The sequence below is a fragment of the Sminthopsis crassicaudata genome, chromosome 1 (genome assembly GCF_048593235.1).
Source record: "Sminthopsis crassicaudata isolate SCR6 chromosome 1, ASM4859323v1, whole genome shotgun sequence".
Lineage (NCBI taxonomy): Eukaryota > Metazoa > Chordata > Mammalia > Dasyuromorphia > Dasyuridae > Sminthopsis > Sminthopsis crassicaudata.
Window position 1 is genome coordinate 174,129,125 of NC_133617.1, and position 21,137 is coordinate 174,150,261.

The window sequence follows — 21,137 nt, forward strand, 5'->3', positions numbered from 1 at the left end:
AACAGTATTATTAGTCTTATATTGCTGCATTTGATTATTTCCATATTGTTGCTTCTTGAATGATATGATGGGTGGGCTGTTTTGAATTCTTCCCTTATAGTTTTTTTTTTCCCCCGGGGGTGGGGAATTGTTTGTTGTGTTTGTTGTTTTTTGCAGCCAGTTACTTCTGGGTATTGCTGATGAGGAATAATTGAGCTGCCTTGTGGGTTATCATTGAGCATTTTTTCTCTTAAATACCCATCATTATTTAGTAAATATGTGTTTATGGCACAAAATCATAGACTCATAAGATTTAGAGTCAAAAGGGATCTTAGTCTAAACCCTTCTCATTTTACAGATAAGGAAACAGAGGTCCAAAGAGTTGAAATATCTTAAACCCAAGTCCTCTTCATTCCAAATCTCATATACCCTGATAGGTATTACAGAAAGAAAGAAGACCTACAATGGAGTGAATTATTTTCATTGTGCATCAGTCTGATCATTTCCCTGACTAGAGGAAGCCCATTGTAACTCTCAGTAATTCCTCCCAATCAAGCTTATTTTTTTTGTCCTCTTGAGAAGGTAGGTGGTAGAAATGAAAGCCTTTCAACCTTTACCTTCCCCATACCTTACTGGCTTTATAATCCATTACACCTGGCTTAGATTTTCTACTCTTGCCAGAAAACCTACACACATAATTCACTTACTCCCACCTTCCAACTTACTTAGTCCATGCCATTTCTCTTGTTCAGAATATTTTTTTTTTTGCTAAATCAAAAACTTTCTCTCTTTCAAAGCACTCTCTCCTTGAAGTTTTCCTAGGGCACTTAAATGCTTACAACTATTGAAGAAACCTTATAACACTATGTAGTGTATAGTTTGCTATGCTCATTCTGTATAGTTCAATCTTTTTTCTATTCATTTTCATCATATTTTCCTCATTAAATTGTAAGCTCCCTAGGCAGGGATTGTGTATATAGTCTTTATATCTTCCATTGTGTTTAGCTTCTATTACATGAGTAGGCACTTTAAGAAAAACACGTGTTCATTGCTGTTGACAGTATTTACAGAAAAAAAATCTGCCTAAAAATACATCCAAGTTTTGCTGACCCTGAGATTTAGTAAGGACAAATATATATATATTAAAAAAATTAGAATAGAAACTCCATATAAGATTGGTGCCACAAGTCAAAAAGAACCTCTTATTATAGGCTACCTCAGGAGATAGAATTAGAAAAGATTTGGAGTGAGAAGGAGTCTTATGGCTATCCAGGCCAATCCCTTCATCTTACAGAGAAGTTGAGGCCCAGATGATTTGACCTTCAATGTAACTGAACCAATAGTAAATATTTAAGACATTTTACAGTGTGGTTTTATTGTAGTCAGAAAAATATTCTTAGAATTGCTTCTTTCAGACTAAAATTGTCCTGTGGTGAAATGATAGAAATCTTCCATCAATAAGAAGTGAAAAACCAAAGAAAACTTTAGAGAATGAATATATGTTAGGATGTTCACATTTAGGGATGGAGAGTGAACATATTTATGATTTAGTGTCTTTCCTGTGTTTAAAAAATCTCTTGATCTAATTATCCTATACTATAAAAAGGGGGATTTAAATTTCTCTATATTTAGCAAAGACAAGTTAATGCTAATGCTTCTCTCTGATGCTTCTGAAGGATTTCTTTACCATTACCCACCTGCTTCTCTCAGTATGAAAGCACATAAATTAATAAATATATGTGCAGCATTTAGAGACACAGAGCTGAAGTTATACAATGTAGGCGGTGCGACAGATAGCATCAAAGTCCCAGGCTTGGGCCAGAAAAGGGGAGAGCTGAGGCTGTGGAGGGAAAGAAGCACCTCCCCTTTGCATTTCCTCTCACGCCCACTTTCAACCTACTAGGTTTTTGGTTTCTGCATTTGTTGTTTTTAAAATTAAAAGTTAAACCCAGGAAGCTTTGGCTATGCCTTTTAAATTGCACTTTGGGTAAGTTTTTTCTTTACTTTTTTTTTCTGACGTGTTGCTTTGAAAAAGCTGTTGTAAGAGGAAGAGTTAGCAAGTGTATTGAAGGTTTTGTCAGTGAGTTGCGGAGAGGAGAGGATTAAGTTGATGAACGGGAAAACCCTAAGCCGGGGGAAGGAGGAGGGGACTCGGCGTGTGTGACTCGCCAGTGGCTGCAAGCAGGAACCTCCGGGATCTCCGTGTCAGCAGCCCTACATGCCCTAGCTCCGCTCTGTGGGCTGAGAGCTTCTGAACTGGAGGGGCCGCTACAGGGGAAATTCGAATCTCCTTTTTTACCTTAAACTAGAAGATCCGTTGTTAGGGTGGCGAGTAGGGGGAAGCTTTAGAAGGATGCAGTTTAAAGGGAAAGATGGTGTCATGCTTGGGACTGGGGGTTGTAAACTTTTTTTTTTTTTTTTCTGTTTCACTTTTCTTACGCTAAGTAAATTACACAAGACTATAACAACTTCATTTATTACCTTCTCCAGCCTCCTCCTTTGCCACCCCTAGCGCCCCTCCACCTCCTATCCTCCAGGGGTTTTGATTACTTTGCCTTTGGGAATGGTGGTGAATAAGCTAACTCCTTCCTTATGGCGGGGGTGGGGTGGAGGGAGAGGGAGAGGTACGGACTGTATGAACATTCTCCCCCTTCCCCGCCCCCCAGCCATGAATCTGTTTCTGATGGTGAAATGTCGTTAAGGAGGCCAACCGCACCTTCCCTTACAGTCGTTTAATGAAAAATTAAGAAAATTTCCATGTTTGGTCTGTAATGCTGTAAAGTTTGAGGAAAAAATATTTGGTTTGTTTTGTGGCCAAAAAAAAAAGTTTAATGCCTATTTAGTTGGATTTTCTGGCTCTCAAATTACTGGAAAAATTGAACATGAAATAGATTTTTTTTTTTACACGAAAGAATACTCAAGAAAGCAAATCCAAATTAGATTTTAAATCAATGAATTAATTAGAATAATAAATTGTTCATTGTCCCCTAAACTGTGTGCAGCTCTAATTAAATTGTAGTTACTGTAAGCAAGGTAACTGTGACAGACTTAAATGCTAATTTTAATGCAATTCAGAATTGCAAGTTTGAGTCACTGAGTTATAGGAACTAGAAATTACCCACCAAGTAGTCTTACTGGATGTATATATCTAGTGTGTCTGGTGAAAATCGTTATTTTAAGCTTAGGTGTGCTGATACTAAGCAGAGTCAATGTTAACATGAGAATTTTTATATTTTCTGACTTTGTTTATTGTAAATTGTTTTCATAATTAAAATGTGTGGCTTTTGGAATTTTCAGATTCTTAATTTTGGTAGGTGTGTGCCTTTGTGTGTGTACAGTGTATCTGTACCCTACTCAATTCCATTTTGTTTCACTAAAAAAGATGGATTTACACCATGGTGAATGAGATAGCGATATATGTAGCTCCCAGGGGCAAATACTATTACATGGAAACGCCTCATAGTTTGTATCATTTTAAAATTTATGTTAATTATTGAAATGTTTTGTTTTTTTACTTCTAAATTCGTTTTAAAATAGCTAAGCTTTTCCCTTCCATTATGCATTTTTATATATGCCTACACGGTTGTTCTTGTTTACGTAATATTTTTATTTCTTGTGCTCTGAGCTTTGGGGGGGAGGGCGGAGGGATGTCTCTGGAGCAATTTTGGCTTAGAGTCCATCCTTAACAGGAAAAAAAAAGTGTGCACTGTGAAAGTACAGGGAACAAAATAATCTAAATAAGTGTCCACAGATTTAGAATTAAGTGGAATGGAAGTCCTAACCCTTTTCAGTTGGTTAATCTTGGATTTATTTTTTAAGAACAAAGTAGCCCCATCCAGCTCTTTGGTACCTCAGGCTTCTTCTTGTTAAGTTTATGGTGGCAATATTTCTAAAAACCAAACTTTTCATACATCCATCTCTACCATTCTTGTTTCCTTGTATGATTGTGAAACATACACAGGATCTTTGAAATTGATCCCTTGATTGTCTATTTCATATACGGCTATGTTCTCCGGTCTACAATCTTGCACTTTTTTTTTTCTTTATCGTTTTTCTATTTTTCTCAATCTTGAACAGTATTCAAACCCTTACTTAAATTATTCTCTTCTGCCTTCCTTCCCTCTTCCACAGGACTGGATTTATTGCTCAGTCTTGCTCTGGTGCCTAGGAGGGTAGTTATGACAGAGAAACTGGAAGGTTGGGGTTAAATCCTCTTGAAGTTTCCTCTCTGGGAACCACCAGCCTGCGCTTGGAGCGGGCCTCTGGAATAACCTTGGCTTTCCTCCCTCTTAATGGGAACATCCGCCACCAACAAAACTGTGGTTTCATGGTTAATAATTCCTTTCGTCCCTTTCACCCTCCTCCCTAGGTTTTTTTAAAAGTTGTTTTTCAAAGTTAATGAGTTTCAAGTTTCACAATGACTTTTCCCTTCCCTCTCCACGTAGCTGAGGAAACCCCCTTGGGGTACCCCCCATTCCCTCCCTTCCCACCTCCCAGCGGCTCCACTCTACCCTTTTACTGTTGCCCTACACCATCCCCCACTCTACCCCTCCCTCATACAACCCGGGAAGGGGGCGGGGCCGGGAGACCCCGTGACGTCAACGGCCCAGCCCACATCCTGCAATAGAAAGTAAAAAAGATCTGGCAGACCATACTGTCTCCGCCCCTTTCCCCTGCACCAACCGCCCTCAAACCCGCGCGACCCTCTGGGTCCTTTCCCCGTAGCAGCCATCGCCACGTGACTTCTCTGCTCCACCCCCTCCCCCTCCTTCCCTGTCCCTTGGGACTACCGGGGTCGCCCGGCGACCTCCCTTTCCCTTTTCCCCTTCCCCCAACTCCCGCTTCCGCGGCTCTTCCCTCCTCCTCCCCTCAGCTGAACTACGAGTTTCGTAGTCAGTGAGGGAAGACACCGCCTCCTTCCGCCCCCCCTCCCCTTCTAGCCCCAGAGCGGAGAAGGGGAGGCTCCGCTTTCTGATTTCCCCGGGAGAGGGGTGAGGAAAGACCCGGCCTTCAAAGTCCCTCTAACCCCTTGGTTAGGATGGGGCGCGATTTTTCGGCTTCAGCCCCGTCTCTCCTTAGTACTAGGATCTTCCTAGAGCCTCTTCTGAAGGGTCCGTACTATCTCCTCGCGGGGCTCACGTCCCTCTAATCCCGACCCTTAAGGGAGGGAGACTCCACTTCCCCTCTGCACCCCCTCCCACACCCGGCCTGGCCACGCCCCCGGGCAAGTGTTAGCCAATCATCGCATCCCCTCTTGCCCCTGGGGGAACCCCTACCCAGGCGCCCCGCCCCACCCCGCCCCGCCGCGGGAAAGCCTCCGGACCTTCCCCCGCCCCCGCCGGGAGCCGGCTCTCCTCCTCCTACCCCTGAGGACTTAGAGCGTGTTCTCCCTCCCCGCCCCTTCGGAGAAAGGAGGTAACCTCTCCTTTCCTCTGAGGGAGAACTCGCCCCGCCCCCATTCACCCCCTCCCCGCCCCCACACGCATTCGGGCCGGCCAGCCGCTTCATCTCTGAGGGGGTAGGGTGCTAGCCTCAGCCGCATCTAGGTTTCCTTAGGGGAAAGCGAGTCGCACTCTTTCTGGGCTGTTCTCCAGTTCACCCCGAGCCGTGTCCGTCCGTCGGTGTATCACTTCCTGTGCTGCCAGTCCCTCTAGGGTGGACAGCACCTACTTCCCTCCCCGGCTCATCCTCTCTCCTAGTATCTTCTCCTTACTCCACCTCTCCCTAGCAAGGTCCTCACTAAGATCCTGTTTATGTTGAGGAGAGAAAAAAATCTTACGCGCAGGCCCCCTCCGTGGTACTGCCCTCCTCTAGTCCCCTCCCTACCGCACCCCCCTCCCCGGACCCATTCCCCTCGTTGAATATTTCTGTGTGGGTTTGTTTTAGTGTCAGTCGTCAGCGTGAAGAGTGGTTACTGCTGGGGCGGCGGCGGCGGTGCTGGAGGAGGGGGAGAGAAGTAAAGAGGAAGGGGGAGGGGGAGGGGAGGGGGAGGTCATGTTTGTGTTTGAGGTTGTCAAGTGAAGGAGGGATCCCTGGCGCCGCCGCCGCCGCCGCCGCCGCCGCGCAGGGGTCGCGGTGATTCCAAGCTGCCGCTGCCGCCGCCGCTGCTGCTTCTGTTGCGGCTGCTGCTGCTGCTTCTTCCCCCAGCGGCGGCGGCGACGGCGGCCGCCATCAGCAGCTCCAGCGCCAGGGCCGGGACTGGCTTCGGTGGCTGCGGTGGCTCCCAAGCTGCAGGTTTGAAGAGGGCTCCGCAGCGGCTGTAACGCCGCAGCCTGCCCGGGGAGGAGGCGGAGCGAGGGGAGAGGGGAGGGAGGACCCTCGGATAACGCGATCCCGGGGCTGGGGGTGCGAAGAGGGAGGGAGGAGGGAGTGCGGGTCCCCTGCGACCTGCCGGGAGAGGGGCCGAGAAGAGCGAGCTGGGAGGGCAGGGAGGGGATGGCGGGGCGGGGGGAGACACTTCCTACTAGTGCGCGCCTCAGCCTTGCTGCAGCCGCCACAGCTCCCGTCTCGTAGCCCGACCAGGTAAAAAAGAAATCTCACCTCCCCGCAGACCTTATTAGTGCTGCAGACGCATTTTTTGGGGGTGGAGGGCTGGGTTCGAGATGGAAAGAAAAGGGGGGGGCGTGAGGAAGACCAGGCCTCAGCTTTCCCACCCCACGGCTTTGTGGGTTTCTCTTTCCCCCCCTCCTTCTTTAAAGTCCCTCTTTACTCTCGTCTTCCCCTTCTGGATTGTAGATAAACGAAACGCATGCAGTAGTTGTGATTGGAAAGATGGGCTTTTTAGTTGTGTTGGTTCGGGGCTTGCATTTCAGTGTTGCTTGCTAATGAGTTATTGGCTGTGGAAGGGAGAATGAAGGGGGGGTGTGTGTATGTATGCGCGCGCTAGCAGTGGGAAGGCTAGGATGCTGCCGCTGCCCTCCTCTTCCTCCTGGCTCCATCGCTTTCTCATTCTTTTGCTCCTCTTCCTCCACCGCATCCACTCTCGGTTCTGTCCTGGGTTTCCAGTTCCATCCCTCCTAGTCCTGGCATGTGAAGCGCTTTGTTCAGTGCAGCGTTGCAGAGGGGTTTTCCCAGGCTCCGCCCTCCACATTCATTCATGTTTTTCCCTTTGCAACTGTCTTTGCGATTTTGATCATGTCATGTTTTTGCTGTATGTAGTAAAAAAAAATTTTCATAAAGGAATGATCGTACTAAGCTAGTGTTAACGGATGCAGGGTTTAAAATATCCCTCTTTTTCCATAAAGATTTTAACCTGGAATGGTAGGCTAGGAAGGAGGGGTAGACAGTATTGGGGTAGAAGGAAGAGACTTAACAGACTGGAAATTTACATACTTAAAATTTTAGAGTGCAAATCATTTTAAACTATGCAATTCTATTAGATTAAAATTGAAGTTTTCATTTTAGAAGTCTCAGATATCGTGACCATTTTCAGCGCTGTGCATATAAAAAGAATTAGTTCAGGGATCTGATGCTTATTTAACAATAATTATACTTAATTCTGCATTGGATAAATGAGGAAACAAGGTTTCCGAGTTGGGGCTTATAAGCTACTACAGTATAGAGAGCTTGAAATCATATCTGATGTCTGACAAATCATTTAGCATACATAATGCCATGCACTTTATCAAATCTTTTATTACAATTTACATTCTTCCAAATATTCTTTTTTCAGAGGCATTTTAAAATAGTTTAGCCATTAATTACTGAGCCGATGAAGGGAAAAAAACATTTAATAACAATAGGTAGCTTTTGGTTTCTTTCAAAGACTTCCAATCCATGCATTTCTACAAGCTTGTATTACTATATCAGTGTTCTCAGACATGTTTCTTTTCCCACAAATGCCAACCGACTTTCACTATTAGAATTACTTCTTAGATACATGGTACTTGACTGTTTCAAATAATGAATTCTTAGTGACTAGCTCACTGGGAATTATAAACATTTTAATTTTCTTGTTTCTGGTTTTTGGGCCTTTGCATAGTGATCATGCTGTCCTATTAGAAACAGAGAAAATAATAGTACTTGGTGTTTGTTTACCAGCTGTCTTTCAAAGAAGTTTAATGAAAAAAGAAAAATCGACTTTTAACTGTGGTGTTTATTACAAGCTCCATTTGAGTGATTGGCCATCAGGTGATTACACACACCCCTACCCCCCACATATATACATACACATACAATTGCTTTATATATATATATATATATATATATATATATATATATATATATATATATATATATATATATATATATATATATATATACATTCATGAAATCCCAGACTAAGGCATGCTTGGGAATACAATGTGAAATCACAGATTTTTAAATATTCTTAGGATTGAAGATTACTGCATATAGTAAATACATGCCTATTATCCTTTTTAGAAGTTTATATTTCTAAATTAGAGTGGATGTATCATTCACTCATGCAGATTGTTGAATTCCCTAGTAGACTAGTGGCAAGTTGCTGTGTTGGAATAATTATCTATTGAAGATAGGCCATAAACTTAATGAATTTTATTCTTCTGTGACCTAGAAATTCATAGTTTTAACTATTTTATCAAGACATGATTTACTAGACCTTGTAGTCCTACTGATGGTCTTAGAGAATCTTTTGTTTGTAGTTGCCCCTATCCCAAAATAAAGCATTGGGGAACTTTATTGTTGTAATAATGTTTTTATGATTAGTAGTCATTCAAAAACTGAGGTGGGGCTGTTTCCCAGTTTCCCAGTTAAGCAATTTCAGACCTAAAGTAGCTGGACTTACTCATTTTATTCAAATTCTACTTTTGACATGTTACTAGCTGTATGACCCTGGGCAAGTCACTCAGTCTCTGAACTTCTCACCTTTTAAGTAAGGAAGATCTAGTTTCAAACCCTACCACTGATTCATTTTATAACCTGAGTGACCCTTGGTAAAATCACATAACACCTCAGTATACTGGACAATTTTCTAAGGTATAAATTGCACAACTAATGCCAATCTGGACTGCTTTGGTAAAAGGAGCCTCCTTGTGGAGAGTAACTTAGAGACCACTGAAATCACTAATAACTTCACTTGCCCTTCTGAGGAGGAAATAAAATAGTGAATGCTAAAGTCCTTTGTATAAACTTCAAATCTTGAGATGAACATGTCAGATCTTATTGCTGCCATCTCTACTACAGGCTGAGTTTAAATGTCAGATTAATGAGCCAAGAAGAGAGAGCTTGTCCTCTTTGATACTTGTTCTTGAATGTTAAATCCTGACATTGTAGTCTTGGTATTTGTACCAATTTATCTTTAAATAATTTTGTTTTCATTTCCACAGTATTTGGATTAGCTGACATATTTTGTGGGTTTATGGAGCTACCCTTCCTTGACCTGGTTATACCACCATTTCTAAGAGGAACAAGTTGCCTGTGACTAAGAGAAGATGCCTCGGACTAAACAGATTCATCCAAGAAATCTGAGAGGTAAGTGTGTAAAAAATTTTTTTATCTCCAGAGGAACACTATGTTTTAGAGTATGAAACTTGTCATAAATCTTATAAAGTGAGATATCTTGAATAATGAGAATCAGCAAGATTTGTGGAATATAACATTGAGGATCAAATGGTTTTGAGTAGCAAAATGACTGCTGTCATTGATAGACATGTTAAAGGTCTAAATGTATGACATTCTAAGCATTCAGTGAGATTTGTTTTTGAATGATCTATCTCACTGACAAAAAGGACTTTAGTCAAAGGTTGATTTAAAAAAAATCGTTGTTTCTCAGGAAATGCTTAAGGAGAAGTTTATTTACCTTAATATTTGTCATCACTTTTAGTTTACAAGTCAAAATATCTGATTTAGAGGTAAAAAACAACTACTACTAGTTTTTAAGAGTTAAACTTGACATTTATGGGATCTTTTACTTTCAGAACTTGAAAGCAGGAAATTTGACCTGTTTTCCATCAGGAAATAGAAGGTCAGCTAGTAGTAAATGGTATGTAATTCACATAAAGAATGGTAATGAGTGTGGCTTTTTAAAAATAATTTTAATACCAATAAACTCTGCCTTATGATTTTAAATAATTTCTTTTGTTTTTAATGTATTTTTTACTCTTTCTCATTGGCAATTAGGTAAATGTTTCACTAAATGAGGCAATGATCTGCTAAAGCAAATAAGGAAACAATCCTAAACATATTCAAAAAATGATCTTAGTGAATTTTACAACTATAGATTTCTTGATTGCTTACAAAAGTATGAAATGACTTAAAAATAAAAATAGATTCACTGAAAAGCCCTTTTGGAAAAAGTAAATAAGTATCACTACTCTTAAGACTATAGTATCATAGATCTAGAATTGGGGATCATCTTGTGAAATACAAACTTTACAGTTAAAAACTTATGATATTTTTTTCCCATTTGAATAAGCTATTTAATAAAAGGCAGGAATAATCTACCTTTCCCTCACTCCTCAATCTACATACTAGATAAAAGGATTTTAGAACTATTTTATTATTAACCCAAGACAAATTGATGCATGCATGAGAGTTTTTGAGATTTAACAGTTTTATATAATTAATTTTTAAAGAAACTCAAGTAATATTTTGAATGGTTTTGCTCTTGTTGCATTTCAAAAAGGTTTTGAAATTGGTAAAAATTTTGGTAAAATATTTTATTAAAAAGGACTTAAAAAGGATACTCAGGTGCTTGTTATTTAAGACTATTAATTTGGATAATATGGATTATAGGTTTTTGTTTTTTGTTTTTGTATCAAACATACTTTATAATGCGGTTTAAAAAGGAGTAAAAAAAAATTTGTGCTATGGAGCACTTATCAATGGTTAGGAGCTAAAGAATATGAAAAATAGGGGCAGCTAGGTGGCACAGGGTACCAGCCCAGAAGACAGGAGGACCTGAGTTCAAATGTGGCCTCAGACACTTAACACTTCTAGCTTGTTACCTTGGGCAAGTCACTTAACCTCAATTGCTTCAGGGGGAAAAAAGAATATGAAAAATAAAATTGTCTGGCATCTTACAGTGAGAAGCTATTCTATTCCTTGACTTGAATTGACTGATTCAGTACAGGAGAACAATATGTAGTAAATTAATGAATTGAATAATATTGAAGGCCTTTAGTAGGTTAATGATTTGTTAAAGTTCATGTTCATGAATAGCATCTGATTCAGTAGCTCTATTCCTTCTTAGTAAATACATAATAAGGTTTCAGAAATGTTATTGAAAAAAGTAATGCTTTATATTGATTAAATTGAAAATCCCAACCTACCGGATATCTAATTTTATAGGATACTGTGGTATATAGGAATATAAAGAGAAAATGAAAAGTCTCTTCCCTTCTGAACCTTATATTTCTAGGGGGAATATAAAATAATGTATATAGATACATAATAATTTTTTTTTAGTTTTCTCAAGTATAAACAAAAAGAGAGACATTATGAATATTTTGTGACACACTAATAAAATATTCCATAATAATTTTATGGACTAGATGGAGAAATATGAACCAGATGTTAATATAGTTACATGAACTCTCAGCTAGTTGAAAGATTAGACCAGTGAGTTATGATAAATAGATAAATGTCAATCCAGTTGTTGTTAGTCCTTCATTTCCTTCTCAAAGATGGCTATGAAAATGTCAGTCTGGAGGGAACTCTTGAGTAGTGTGCCAAAAGGCTCTGTTTGTAATGTTTGTAATGTTTGTAATGTTGTCCTGTTTAATTCAAGATAGAATTTCCTGACATCCTGAACAAGTTTTTTGTAATGATTTGAAATTTAAGACAGCTTATATATTAGATAATAGAAATGGAAACTAAAAAGATTGTAGTGGAATGAAATGGTGGATTGAGACTAACAAGATGAAACTGTATAGCTATAGGAAATTTTAAAAAGCTAGAAATGCAGGCTGAATCTGACAACACATTCTTCATAGGTCTAAGTAAAAATAGTTATTAGATTGTTAGGATTACTGGGTGAGAACTCAGTGTTTTAGATTTAAGGATTTCTAATTTCTAAGCTGTTGTTTTGCTTATATATATTAATAAATGGAAGGTACTATGCTTATTTTGGCTTATCAATAATAACTTAGATGTTTAGCCCAAAAATGTTTTGAGACAAACGCTAATTTGGGCATGATTTTGCATCATTAGTATTCAATATGGTAGCTGATGTGGAACAAAACACTCAAAATTCATACTTTAGTTCTGCTACTGAATATACATTTATTTCAGTCTTCTATGATTTACTTTGCCAAAAGCAGAAATTATTTTATATCAAATTAACTAAAAGGGCCTTTGTGACACTGAATAAGAATGTTAGTAAGCTAGTTTGAGTGTAGAAGAAAGTCACTAAAATTTTGGTTCCTAATATAAGAAAAGATAAACTAAAATTAATGAAGAACCTACAGAAAACCATTAAGGAGTCTCAGAAGAAGACAAAAAGCTATTCTTAAATGTAGGATTGGGCATGAATCTTTTATCGGGAAATTAAAGGAGCATTTCCTTAGTTAAGTTGTAGCTGCAGTAAATGTGATGATGAGTAATGATATAATGATTTAGCAGAGGAGGTGGAGTGAGCAGCTGCTAGGTGGTATGTTAAAATTTAAAGTATTATTTTGGTTACAAATTGCATTAAGTTTTAAAACAACTTCAACTTATGTTATTACATGTAATTTATGTAAATGTAGTACTATTCAACATTCATTTTTGTAAGCTTTTCAGTTCCAAATTTTTTTCTCCTTCCCTGACCTCATACTTTCCCAAGACATCAAATAATCTGATAAAGGTTATACATGTATTATATTTTAAAACATTTCCATAGTAGTCATGTTGTGGAAAAAAAATCAGGACAAAAGGGAGAAAAATCACAAGAAAGTAAACAAATTTAAAAAAAAAGAAAAAAGGTGAAAAATAGCATGCTTTTATCCACATTCAGTCTCCATAGTTCTCTCTCTGGATGTAGATGACACTTTCCATTCCAAGTCTATTAGACTTAGAATTGCGGAAAAGAAATAAATCTATCTAGTTGATAGTTTTTATTGTTACTGTGCACAATGTTCTCCTGGTTCTGTTCACTTCACTCAGCATCATTCATGTAAGTTTTTTCCAGGCTTTTTGAAAATCAGCCTGCTCATCATTTCTTATAGAAGAACAGTATTCTATTATGTTAACCTACTACAACTTACTCATCTGTTCCCCAATTGATAGATGTTCCTCTCAATTTCCAATTTCTTGCCATAAAAAAATTGCTTCTGCAGACATTTTTGCATATGTGGGTCATTTTCCCTTTTTTATGATCACTTTGGGATACAGAAATAGTAGTGGCACTGCTAGATCAAAGGTATTCAGTTTTATAGCCCTTTGAGTATAGTTCCAAAATGAAAAAGTTTTTTAAAAAAAGGAAAATGGTAATTGTTATAGGAACTGTGGGAGGATGGGCATATTAATGTGTTGATAGAGTTATGTTGCCTTAGAGCCTTCTGTAATGTAAAATAATATGTACATGTACCTTAAAAGTCTCCAATTCATTTGATTCCTTAACACCACAGGAGGGTATGTACACAAGCAAAAGGAAGTTAGAGAAAGTGCTTTTAACTGTGTTTTGTTACATATACATAGTTATATGTGCAAAAATATTTGTAGCAACACTTTTTGTTATAAAAAATTGAGAACAAAGTAGATGCTCATCGGTTGGAGAACAGCTGAACAAATATAATTGAACATAAATATAATTGAACATTATTGTACGGTGTCAAATGAAAGAACAGGTTCAGAGAAATCTGGGAAGATTTGGACAAGATGTAGAATGTATCTTGTATTTGATACATACTCAAGCAGAATCCTAAAACAACTTTTACGTCTACAATGTTGTAGAGGAAAACAATTTTGAAAGACTTCAGGAAGGCAATAAATACAATAACCAGTCATACCTTCAGAAAATTGATAAGTAAACACTTTTCTAGCCTCTTAAAAAAAAAAGATGATAGATAAGAGGTGCAGAATGAGACTTACCAGATGGAGCTAATGTGTATATTTGTTTTTCTTGAGTAAACTTAATTATTTAAAGGGAAGGCTTCTATTTGGGAAGGAAGAGTTGTTGGAAAGTATTTGTTGGTAGTGATCAGGTTTTGTTTTAAAGTGAAAGTTCTTTGAACTTTTTAAGAATATGCAAAAGAGAGCAGAAGGAAGTTCAAAAGGTACAGAAATAAGGATGGTTTTGTTATTATCATGTTAAATTTAATATATATCTAAGAACCTAAACTTTACAGAGTAAAAGTTAATAATATTCTGTTCTTTGCATGTTAGAATATTTCTCTTTAACTTCATTATTAAAAATTACCATTTTCAAAAACAATGAAAAAAAGGTACATGCCTTGTTTATGGTTAGTATACCATTCAAATGTGTCAAATGAAAGACTTGAACCCATACCCTTCCAGACTCTTTAAGTTGAGCCATTACTCCATGCTTCTTTTTTGACTCATCCTGAATAAAATGTTAAAAATAGCATTGGGCAGAGGTGATTTACATTGTAACATCATACATTTGGAGCTTGAGTGAATGCTATGCATTATGTTGTACAAGTCTTAAACTTTGCCCATTTTGGACCCTTTTTTTTTTTCTTTTACTAAGGCAGTTGGGGTTAAATGACTTGCCCAGGGTCACACAGCTAGGAAATGTTAAGTGTCTGAGGCCAAATTTGAACGTAGGCCCTCCTGACTTGAAGATTGGTGGTACTTGAAGATTGGTGGTCTATTCACAACTAGCTTTGGACTTTTTTTACCTGAGAAATTTTTACTTGACCCTAGGTATGTAGGTATATAAAATAGGTATACAAATCAAACATTTGCTGATAATAAATTCTAATTTCTTGATCTTCTATTCAGTTACAAGAGTCAATCTAGTGCAATCTCCTTATTTTGCTAATGAAATAACTGAGGCCCAGAGTGTTGATTTAACCTGTGGCCATATTGATGTGTAAATAGTAGATCTGGGAGATGAAATCCAGGTACTCTGACTCTAAATCCAGGATTTGTCCTGTTCTGTATCTCAATAATGAACATCACATTCTTCCTTAATTTTTTTCTGACTAATCCTATTCAGTTTTCAAAAGATTACACTTCAATAAACTTTCATTGAATTCCTATTTTATACATGAAATTATATTTCAGATACAGAGATTAAAAATCCCTGCCTTCAAGGAATTATAACTTAATGTCTGAAAAAGATATAGGTTCAAACATATACCTAGATAAGTATGATGTAAGAGATAAGGATAGAGGAAAAGTCAAAACAAATTTCTCTTTAGAAATACATGGAAGAAAAGATCGCTTTCATGGGGGAATCATGGAAAAATTAGAGAGGGTGTCATGAAGCAGTTGGTATTTGAGCTCTAGTCCCAGAAGCAAGACAGTTTGGGGATGAGGGGGTATAGTACTTCAAAAATGAAGGAAATGGTCTGTGTTAGGGCAAGGAAGGTGGAAGAGGGAAGGATAAGCTCAGAGTTCCACTGACCTTTTTTACCCCTCACCTCTGACAACTTTTCCTCAAACTGTTAGTGGGCCCTTCCTCTTCAAATTACTTTATCTGGGTACAGTAAAGTAAACTATGTAAACTCTGAGTACTTTGAGACAGAAACAATCTCTCTCTGTCTTTGTCTCTCCTCCCTCCCCCTCTTTTTTTTTCTACCATTCTCCTTATTTCTCTCTTTCTCCTTCTGTCCGTTTCTCTCCCCCCCCCCCATCTTAACATTTTTTCTCCATTGTATAGCAAAGAATAGCACTTTAATTAATGTTTCTTGAATTGAACAAATAGTAGCATAGTTGTGTGCCACTTAAAAGAAAAAGAAGGAAGCATAGTGAAATAATTTCTGAAAAATAGTTTGGAGCCAGATTTTTAAGAGCCTTAAACACTTAGATACTGTTAGTATCCAATTAGTATTTTGTCCTATAAGCTATAGGAAGCCAGTGGAAGTTTTTTGAGTAAGGATGTGACATGGGCATATTAGTAAGATGATTTTGGAAGCAGAATAAAGAATGAATTAGGGGAGATGCTGGAGGGAGATAGATGGAATATTATAGTTTAATGTAAAGATAATGAGGGTCAAAATTAGTGGTTGGTCTCTGATGGGTGGTTGAGAGGAAACTACAAATGCAAGAAATATGGAACTATAGAATCTATAGGATTCTACATTCTCATCTGTTATTAGTGCTCATTAAACTTGTTTCTTTGTATGTATTATATTCATATAGTAAAGGAGTCTTATTTGATCTTTATATCTATCTCCATATGCCATATAGATAGTATTTATTAAAGTGTTTATTAAATATGTGTTTAGGTTTAGGTATCTCATTGTAAATTAGAGTTAATGAAAAAAATGTTCATGCTTTGCTTTAAACAAATATTGATATGAAAACTTTAATTATGATATAAAACAAGTTAATTAGCTATGATTAGTCACCTGATAAAAATTTCATTTTTATAATGATTTATAATAGTGAACTATTAAATTATTAAAGTTTAATGATGAACATATGAACAGACATGATTAAAAAAATTTTTATTTATGTACAACTGCCTTGCTATATATAAGTTATAAGAAACACACTTTTGTAAACTACAAAAAAACCCCAAAAACAGTTCTAGAAAGATGAGATTGTTACTTTTAATATTAACCAGGTTAACATCTCTTTTTTTAAAAATTAAAGTTGTCTTTTCAAAACATATGCATAGATAATTTTCAGTATTCACCTTTGCAAAACCTTGTGTTCTAATTTTTTTTTCCCTTCCTTTCCCCACATTCCCTTCTTTAGACAGCAAGTTATCCAATATATGTTAAACGGATGCAATTCTTCTATATATCACAATTATTATGGTGCATAAGAAAAATCAGATCAGAAAGGGAAAAAAATGAGAAAGAAAACAAAATGCAAGCAAATAATAATAAAAAAAGATGAAAGTACTATGTTGTGATCCACACTCACTCCCCACAGTCCTCTTTCTAGGTGCAGATGGCTCTCTTCATCACAAGACCATTGGAACTGGCCAGACTCACTGTACTTTTAACATGTTGTTTGTAAAACAGAACATCTGTATAGAGCATTATGTTGTTTATATTTTTGTCCAAAGAGAATTACCTCTTTGTGCTAAATGTTAATTGGTAGTAAGAGATTGCCAATTTTTTTTTTTTTTGTTGTTAGTTTGTTTTATTTAAATCCTCTTTAGTGAGGGAAAGTAAAGAAGGCTAGTCCAGGGAGAACTAATTCAGTGAATATTTCTCTCATTTAAGTCACAAGGCAGAAAGCACCAACAAGCAAAAGTCTTTTTTGGAAATTGCAGACAATGTTTTGTTTTGTTTTTCTTCTCTCAAAATGGTTTGAATTACATGACTTCGAGGTTTCTTCTAGACTTCACCTGTTGAGTCTATAAAAAAGAGTTTTATGGGTGGGAACATAATTTTTTTTCTTTTTTTTTAGCTTTTAATTTTCAAAATTTATGCATTGTTTCCAACATCCACCCTTTCAAAACCTTATGTTCCAGATTTTTCTCCCTCCTTTCTCCACACCCCCTCCTTTTGACTGTAACTAATTTATGTTTAAACATGTGCAATTCCTCTATACTTATTTCTACAATTATTGTGTTGCACAAGAAAAATCAGAGAAAACAAAATGTAAGCAAACAACAACAACAACAAAAAAAAAAGTGAAAATATTATGTTGTGATCCATATTCAGTTCCCACAGCCCTCTTTCTGAGGTGCAAATGGCTCTATCACAAGTCTATTGACACAGGCCTGAATCATCTCATTATTGAAAAAAATCACATCCATCAGAATTGATGATCTTATAATTTTATTGTTTCTGTGAATATATTCTCCTAGTTCTACTCACTTCACTTAGTATCAATTTTGAAATCATCCTGCTGATTGTTTCTTATAGAATAATATTGAAAATATTCCTGCTGATTATTTCTTATAGAATAATAATATTACATAATATTTATGTAATTTATTCAGCTATTCCCCAACTGATGGGCATCAATTAATTTCCAGTTCTTTGCCATTACAAAAAGGACTGCCACAAATATTTTTGTAAGGGTCCTTTTCTCTTTTTTTTTTATGATCTCTTTGGGATACAGATTCAGTAGAGATATTGCTAGCTCAAAGTGTATGCACAATTTTTAAGTTCTTTGGGAATAGTTACAAATTGCTCTCCAGAATAGTTGGATCAGTTCACAACTCCACCAAAAATGTATTATTGTTGAGGGTTTCCCACATCCCCTCCAACATTCATCATTAACCTTTCCTATCATCTTAGCCAGTCTGCCAGGTGTGAAGTATATCTGAGTTGTCTTAATTTGAATTTCTTTGATCAGTAGTGATTTAGAACATTCTTTTATGTGGGTTGAAATGATTTTAATTTTTTCACCTAAGAATTGTCTATTCATATCCTTTGATTATTTATCAATTGGAGAATGGCTTGTATTCTTACTAATTTAAGTCAATTCTCTATTTATTTTAGAAATGAGGCTTTTATTAGAGCCCTTATATGTAAAATTTTCCCCTAGTTTTCTGCTTCTCTTTTAATCTTGTCTGCATTAATTTTATTTGTACAAAAACTTTTACATTTAACAATCAAAATTAACCATTTTGCATTTCATAATTCATGTTAGTTCTTTGCCACAAATTCCTTCCTTCTCCCCAGATCTGATAGAGATTATCCTTTGTTCTTTTAATTTCCTTTAGTATTACTGTGTCTTAATCAAATCATGAAGCCATTTTGACCTTATCTTGGTATAGGGTCTTAAGTGTTGGTCATGCTTAGTTTCTGCCATATTATTTTCTGATTTTTCCAGTAATTTTTGTCAGAGTAAATTCTTATCTGAGAATCTGGGGTCTTTGGGTTTATCAAACACTAGATTATGATAGTCATTGACAATTGTGTCTTGTAAATCTAAGCTGTTCCACTGATCAACTAGTCTTATTTCTTAGCTAGTACCAAATGGTTTTGATGATTGCTGCTTTATAATATGGTTTTAGATATTATAGCTAGGTCACCTACATTTGCATTTTTTTTCAATAATTCCATTGAAATTCTTGACCTTTTGTTTTTCCAGATGAATTTTATTATTATTTCTAGCTTTGTAATTTCTTGGCAGTTTTGCTATGGCACCGAATAAGTCGATTAATTTAGGTAGTATTGTCATTTTTATTATATTTGCTTGTCCTACCCATGAGCACTTGATATTCCTTCAGTTGCTTACATCTGACTTTTTTTGTGTGGAAATTGTAATTGAGTTAATATAATTCCTGACTTTGTCTTGGCAGGTAGACTCCTAATATTTGATATTATCTACAGTTATTTTAAATAGAATTTCTTTTTGTATCTCTTCCTGCAAGACTTAGTTGGTAATAAAAATACTGATAATGTATGTGAATTGATTTCGTATCCTGCTACTTTGCTGAAATTGTTAATTGTTTCTAGTAGTTTTTTTTGTTGATCTCTAGTATTCTCTTAAGTATACCATTATATCATTTGCAAAGAGTGATAATTTTGTTTCTTCATTATGTACTCTTAATTTCTTTAATTTGTTTTTCTTCTCTTATTGCTAAAGCTAACATTTCTAAAACAATATTGAATAGTAATGGTGAGAGTAGGCAACCTTGTTTCATGCCTGACATTATTGGGAGTGCTTCTAATTTATCCTTATTACATATGATGCTTGCTGATAGTTTTAGATAGATACTATTGATCATTTAAGCAAAATTCCATTTATTCCTATGCCGTCTAGTGTTTTTAATAGGAATGGATATTGGATTTTGTCAAATGTTTTTTTGTATCTATTGAGATAATCATATGATTTCTGTTAATTTGGTTTTTTAGATGGTCAGTTATACTAAAAGTTTTGCTAATATTGAACCAGCCCTACATTCCTGATATAAAGTCTACTTGGTCATAGTGTATTATTCTAGTGATTAATTGCTATATAATCTCTTTGCTAATATTTCATTTAAGATTTTTGCATCAATATTCATTAGGGAAATTAATCTCTAATTTTTTTTCTCTATTTTGACCCTCCCTGGTTTAGGTATGAGCAAATATCTGTGTCATAAAAGGAATTTGGTAGGATTCCTTCTTTCCCATTTTTCCAAATAGTTTGTATAGTTATTGGAATTAATTGTTCTTCAAATTTTTGGTAGAATTTACTATAAATTCATCTGGCCCTGAAGATTTTTTTTTTTAAGGGAGTTAATGGTTTGTTCAATTTGTTTTTCTAAAATGAGACTGTTTAAGTAATCATTTCCTCCTCCGGCAGTCGGGGGAATCTATGTTTTTGTTAGCATTCATTTCACTTGGATTATCAGATTTATTGGCTTTAGTTGGGAAAAATAGCTCCTACTAATTGCTCTTAATTTCTTCTTCATTGGTGGAAAGTTCACTCTCTTCATTTTTGATACTAGCCAATTTTCTTCTTTCCTTTTTCTAATCAAATTAACTAAATGTTTATTTTGTTTTTTTTTCATAAAACCAACTCTTAGTTTTCTTTATTAGTTCAAAACCTTTTTTTTTTTTTTTTACTTTCAGTTTTATTTCCCCTTTTAAATTTCAAATTTGGTATTTAATTAGGAATTTTTAATTTTTTTCCCTAGCATTTTTAGTTGCATGCCCAATTCATTGATCTTCTCTTTCTCTATTTTATGCAAGTAAGCATCTAGAGATATAAAACTTCCCTAACAACTGCTTTGGGCACATCCCATAAATTTTGGCATGTTGTTATTGTCATTCTCTTGGATGAAATTATCAATTGTCTCTGTGAATTGTTGTTTCACGAAACCCCTTCATTCTTTAAGGATTAGATTATTTAGTTTCTAATTAATTTTTGGTCATTTTTCCTTTGGACCTTTATTATATATAATTTTAATTGCATCATGATCTGAAAAACGATGCATTTACCATTTTTGCCTTTCTGTATTTGATTTTTAGTTTTTTTATGCTCTAATACCTAGTCAAATTTTACATGGGTTCTATGCAATGCTGAGAAAAAAAGTATAATCCTTTCTGTATCCATTCACTTTACTCCAAAGATCTATTATACCTAACTTTTCTAAAATTCTATTTACCTCCTTAACTTCTTTTTTGTTTATTTTGTGTTTCAATTTATCTAGTTCTGACAGAGCAAGTTTG

The 21,137-nt window shown here is 36.3% G+C and overlaps 1 protein-coding gene across 7 annotated transcripts in view; it reads left to right on the plus strand.

Annotated features, from left to right (window-relative positions):
• Nucleotides 1-1,817: 1,817 nt before the first annotated feature.
• HIVEP1 (HIVEP zinc finger 1) overlaps nt 1,818-21,137 on the plus strand; it is a 176,329-nt gene continuing 157,009 nt past the window's right edge. For 2 of the 7 annotated variants that reach the window (XM_074271726.1, XM_074271771.1), the window contains exons 1-2: nt 1,818-1,966; nt 9,285-9,429. In XM_074271726.1, coding sequence (XP_074127827.1) covers nt 9,390-9,429 — 40 coding nt within the window. In that variant the 5' untranslated portion in view covers nt 1,818-1,966; nt 9,285-9,389. The other 5 variants (XM_074271780.1, XM_074271762.1, XM_074271736.1 and 2 more) reach the window with 5 other exon arrangements.